The sequence below is a fragment of the Dendronephthya gigantea genome, unplaced genomic scaffold (assembly GCF_004324835.1).
Source record: "Dendronephthya gigantea isolate DGI-Jeju-01 unplaced genomic scaffold, DenGig_1.0 000128F, whole genome shotgun sequence".
NCBI classification, from domain to species: Eukaryota; Metazoa; Cnidaria; class Anthozoa; order Malacalcyonacea; family Nephtheidae; genus Dendronephthya; species Dendronephthya gigantea.
In genome coordinates, this window is record NW_021163138.1 from 509,744 (window position 1) to 515,867 (window position 6,124).

Below are 6,124 nucleotides of genomic sequence, written 5' to 3' on the forward strand. Positions count from 1 at the left end.
AACATGGGGAAAACACTTTCCGTCCAGTTTACAAAGTAATATGTAAACAACTCAGTAAGTTACTGACCCCTAAGTTGCTACTTAGTGCGACAGTACCAGCTAATTGTCAAAAAGAACTATTAGATATATTTGGAACTTTTATGGTCATACAACATACTGTCTTCAGGGAAAATTTGGTACTTGAAGTTGAAGACACACCAAGTGGCCCAAAATTTTATGACCTGTTAGCATCTTTCATTAAGGAGCATAAAGGTTGTGGCATTGTGTATTGTGTTTTTACATCAGATGTAACCAAGATACATGCAGAAATGATAAAGAGGGGCATAAATTGTGCCATGTATCATGGTCAGCTCTCGGATGATGTTAAACTGGCAAACTTTAACAAGTGGAACAGTGGTGAGTCATCTGCAATGATTGCAAATTCAGGTTTTGGACTAGGAATTGACAAATCCGATGTTAGGTTAGTTGAAATTTAATGGATTAAATTATGAAAGGATATGAGAAGTTACAAGGGAATGTCTCTAGTGAGTGAAAATAGTCATTGTATATTCCATTGAATATTTCATTAATATATTTAAATACTATTTTAGATATGTGGTTCATGCGAAGGTACCACCAACCATTGAGGATTACTATCAGCAATGTGGTAGAGCTGGTCAGGATGGGCAAGAATCGGTCTGCTGTATGTTTTATAGCCCTACTGATAAGACAGCCTTATTGCGTATGTTTCACCAGCAAAATTTGTTTGAGAAACAAACAAAACACCTGAATGATCTGATAATTCTATTGGAAGATCTTGTTCAATGTAGACACAAGGATATAATGACCTACTATGGTGAAGAGCATGATGGATTCATGTGTGGTAGAAGTTGTGATAACTGTAGAAATTGTGGACATTTTATTGTAACTGATGGTTCCTCTGATGCCATGAAAGTTGTACAAGCTGTCATGGAATTGACAGGGAAAGAAATAACTTTTAACATCTTAAAGTTGTTCTTGGCTGGAAGCAATCAAAAGTCAATCAAGGACAAAAATTTGGATACTTTTTCCACATTTGGTGCCCTAAAGAAACAATTCACTCTTGTAGTGTTGCTCCAAAAATTTTTAAAGTTTGCTAATTTATCATGATGTTTTACATGAAACTGTCACATTTAGGAGAAACAGTATTTCTGTTGCTATTACACTAGGTCCAAATGCTCACAAGGTGATTGATCATAAACTGTACATTCCTAAATTTGCAAAGCTATAAACTAACTATTGTATGTAGAAATCCTGCTACAGGGATGTGTAGGTACCAATTTGAATTATAATTTAGAAGAGTATGTTATCCACCCAGTGGTTGGCAACCACTTGAGTAATTGGATAACCTACTCTTTCAACTCATATATGTTAATGGTTTGTTAGAAGAATGAAGGATTATAATCAAATATTAACATTTTGACAAAGTCTTCATATCTTCCATCTGGAGGGCAACACTGACTTCTTTTTGACAAAGCGCACGGTAGGCTGCTCCATTCTTACCCCTTGAACTTCGCTTTGGTCTCACTTGCCACGTCTCTTAATCGCTCTTCAAGGCCTTGAGAATCGTCCCTTACCTTAAAGCCAGTTTCTTCAAAGAGGAAAGTATTAAAAATACTAATATAGCTGCATGGAATCTGCTTCGACAAAGCTTCCTGCCGAGCACAACACCATTCACGAACGCACTCGTATGGCAAGTGAGCTGTTAAAATTATATTTTTCTCTGCAATTTTTTTGCGACAAACATATTCTAGCCAGTGGTTGCTATTTACATGAACATAGCACTTGAAACATTCAAATTTTAGCTTTTTAATTATATTCTCTGACAGAATATACAACATATTTTTGCCAGTTCAGTCTAGAGAGTATTTTCCGTTGTTTAAGTCAGCAGGGGGTCTTGCACAATGGGCAACTTCGCTGACCTATTCGCTGAGGATTCAATGCTGTGTTCAGCTTGTCGCTAGGCAATGACAACAGCATTAGAAAGAGCTTGTTTTGCTCTATATTTTGGTACCAAATGTCGCATATTGTGTTCTAAATTTCGGGTTGTATGTCTACAGTAAAGTTCGCTGTTTCAGATTAAATCATGGGTCCGTTTGTGTTTTATTCGCTCAATGTTAATGTATTTAAAAATCGAAAAAGCAGGGCTGTTATTCATCGTACGAATTTCAAAGATGGCTGACAAAGCAGAGAAATTACTCGTTTTATCCAAACGATTTCGGCAACTGCTGATTGTCATCTATAGAATACGAAGGAGAGGTTTAAAGAATAGTTTCTGGAATATCTTGTGTTTCTATTATCAACAATATAAGGTAAATTTTGACCATATATTTGCGAAAATCAGAGTCTGTATATCTCCTATTGACCTGTTGTTTTGTTCAAGCATTCGACGTTAATGACCACATGCAATTTCCATTTTGGCAAATAATCCATTATGCATTAGTATCTACTTATTTTTGAATTTGTATATTTTCCATACACTAAACATTGGATTTTGATCGCTATTTTGAGTAGAATTTTTGCGCACATGTACAAGAAATGTCTGTCATTGCTGGCCAATGAGATGTATAGATATATAGATATATAGGTGTATAGATGTATAGATATATACAGTGTGTATAGAAAAAATTCGAATCCAACTTTGACGAGCTGCTGTGTATGAAATACTAAAGTAAACAATACAATTTTTATATGACAACAAAGATTAGGTTATTTAGTTTACGATTATACCGTTCTTATATCGACACGACCAAAACTGGCCAAGTTATCGTCTTTTAAAAATTGTTGCTCGAAACTGTTGCTCGAGATTATAGTTTTTTCTTAATTTGGAGCAAGCGTCATAGACATAGGTTTTTAGAAGGCTAGAGCACACGAAAAATTTCAAATTTAGGGTCCTGGAAATTTGATATTGTTTCGAAAAAACAATTTGTAACAAGAAATTTTTTATTTGAACTTTGACTAATTTTAATTTGACTATGTGTACGGACTGATTTAAAATTCTATTATAAGTACAATACCCTAACAACAATAGACGAAATCTGTGATATCTCAGACTTGATTTTCCGGCGTGAGATCGTTTTTTACGCAAATATACGTGAGTCTTACGCCTAATCTGTGAGACTTGGCAACATTGTTCATAGGTAGCCCAGATATCTCTTTTCACTCAGTGCTCGAGTACATTGTTTATGTGCACAGTCACTGCACTGATTACTGTAATATACATTGATATTAAATTATTATATATTGTAATATATATAAAAATATATAACAGTAAACAATGTACTCAGGGACTAAGTGAAAACAGATATCAGGGCTAACTATGGTATATTATGTTGTACATACATTGATGATAAGCCAGTCTCCACATCTAATGCAGTGGTCTCTTTTGGGTCTGGTACATCCATTTGGCTTGTACTACTGTATAAAATTGATAAAATTATTACATGTCTGTTTACAGTGTTTAATGCCAGACTTTACTTGACAAGAAGGGAGTGCTGGCAATTGGCAATTGCAGCATGGGTGACCTTACATTTTAGAATCTATAAATATCATATCTTCACAAATCTTGCTTTTTCCACAATATTGTAAATGCTGAATGCAAAAATATCAAGTGGTTGTTACTTACCCAGTTAAACCTGTATGCTCATGTCCACTTTTTGTCCGCTTCGCCTCTGGTCATATTGCTTTAACCGGCTCTCTTAAACAAGCTGACAAACTTGGACTCTATAATTAAAAGTAAAATTTGTATATTTACTTAACAAATAGTCAACAAATAAATATTCAACAAATATAATACATATTCTATACAACAATGGCAATACTTCTACAATTACCAAAGTTTACATATGTAATGAAAAGCAAGAAGGATGCATCAGATAGAGTTTCAAATTTTGCCTTTACTCGCCTCACATTAACACTTTACTTTACCTTCTTTTGAAAGCACTTCCCCAGTCTCTGAAAAGCCACTACACAGCACCTGTGCACCAAACCCTTCTTCATCCTCAGCACTGGATGTTGAACAAGGTGGTATAGCATGGCAGGGTTTTTTGCATACTTTGCAAAGTTGACTTCCAAATTCATTTTTAACAGGAAACACAAACTACAATTAGAAAAAAAATATATATATGTATATCTTTTATGTCCGACCCCTTTCAGTAATTCAGTATGCAGGGTAATTCAACATAAGTTCAGGCAGTAATTCAACATAAGTTCCTTATCTAGTTTATTAGCATTCAGCCCTTACCTTGTTCAACTTTAACTGTCTGCATCTCTGCCATCTTTTATCTTTATATTTACTGTGAAACTAAAACACAAGAGAAAATGTAGTAGGCTACCCCTACTTTGCCAACTTTGGCATGTTTTATAATTATTTATTATTATTAGTGCATTCAGCCTTTCATGCTTTGCCCTTGTATGTTTTGATATATATAAAAAAACACATTTTAAAACAGGGGTGGATCCAGCATATTTGGTGACTGATGCTAAAAACCTAAGATGTCACCCGTTAGGGTGAAAATTTTGAAATTAGATCCTCGGAAATGCGATTTCCAGCATTCTGAGCGAAGTTTTAATGCAAATTGTATATCGAAAAAATGACCGACTTTTAAAAAAATGTTATGAAATATTTTAGTTTATTACCTACATAAACTAGAATATTTCACTGGTATGATCACCAAACATAACATTTATGTTTTGTCTAATTACAAACGAAATATAATTGAACTTACCTCTTCTCCACAACAACACAAATAAAGTACATATACAGTACCTATATACACCAACTTCTGCCGTTTATTCCGCGAATTTGTGAATCGTAATGGAAGAAGAGGCATAACCAAATTTTTACTGCACATATTAAAAGCAGTGAAAACCTGACCATACCCCCACTGCCATGTTGGGCGAATTGGCATTAGTGGCAGGACATCATGTGGTGTGACAACGGAATCAATAAATTCAATGCAGGCACTAGAAAATGTTCCAATTTAAGTTTCAAGATTAGGCGATGTTCCCCAAGAGCAGCAGGATAAAGTATAGATATTCAATGCAGTTCACTTGAAAATGTTCCAATTTAGGTAGATTTTATAAAGTTAAGTTTTAAGATAAGGCGATGTTCTCCAACAGCAGCAGGATAAAGTATAGATATTCAATGCAGTTCACTTGAAAATGTTCCAATTTAGGTTGATTTTATAAAGTTAAGTTTTAAGATAATGTGATGTTCTCCAACAGCAGCAGGATAACGTATAGATATTCAATGCAGTTCACTTGAAAATGTTCCAATTTAGGTAGATTTTATAAAGTTAAGTTTTAAGATAAAGCGATGTTCTCCAACAACAGCAGGATAAAGTATAGATATTCAATGCAGTTCACTTGAAAATGTTCCAATTTATGTTGATTTTATAAAGTTAAGTTTTAAGATAATGTGATGTTCTCCAACAGCAGCAGGATAACGTATAGATATTCAATGCAGTTCACTTGAAAATGTTCCAATTTAGGTAGATTTTATAAAGTTAAGTTTTAAGATTTGGTGATGTTCTCCAACAGCAGCAGGATAAAGTATAGATACTCAATGCAGTTCAATTGAAAATGTTCCAATTTAGGTTGATTTTATAAAGTTAAGTTTTAAGATTAGGCGATGTTCTCCAACAGCAGCAGGATAAAGTATAAATATTCAATGCAGTTCAATTGAAAATGTTCCAATTTAGGTTGATTTTATAAAGTTAAGTTTCAAGATTAGGCGATGTTCTCCAAGAGCAGCAGGATAAAGTATAGATATTCAATGCAGTTCACTTGAAAATGTTCCAATTTAGGTTGATTTTATAAAGTTAAGTTTTAAGATAAGGCGATGTTCTCCAACAGCAGCAGGATAAAGTATAGATATTCAATGCAGTTCAATTGAAAATGTTCCAAATTTAGGTTGATTTTATAAAGTTAAGTTTTAAGATTTGGCAATGTTCTCCAACAGCAGCGGTATAAAGTATAGATATTCAATGCAGTTCAATTGAAAATGTTCCAATTTAGGTTGATTTTATAAAGTTAAGTTTCAAGATTAGGCGACGTTCCCAAGAGCAGCAGGATAAAGTGTACATATTCAATGCAGTGTTTAATT

General features: G+C 33.9%; 1 protein-coding gene across 1 annotated transcript; it reads left to right on the forward strand.

The window, feature by feature from the left end:
- Positions 1–335: 335 nt before the first annotated feature.
- Positions 336–1,128, forward strand: LOC114535968 (probable ATP-dependent DNA helicase RecQ). The gene is made up of 2 exons (XM_028557308.1): positions 336–460; positions 591–1,128. Exons 1-2 carry the CDS (start codon positions 336–338, stop codon positions 1,126–1,128), a joined length of 663 nt encoding a protein of 220 aa, XP_028413109.1.
- The last annotated feature ends 4,996 nt before the right edge of the window (positions 1,129–6,124 follow it).

Bases quoted from the DNA above. Each gene is read 5' to 3' on its own strand.
- LOC114535968 (XM_028557308.1), top strand. From the start codon at position 336: ATGTATCATGGTCAGCTCTCGGATGATGTTAAACTGGCAAACTTTAAC. The intron at 461-590 runs GTTAGTTGAAAT...ATACTATTTTAG, and splicing joins ATTGACAAATCCGATGTTAG to ATATGTGGTTCATGCGAAGG.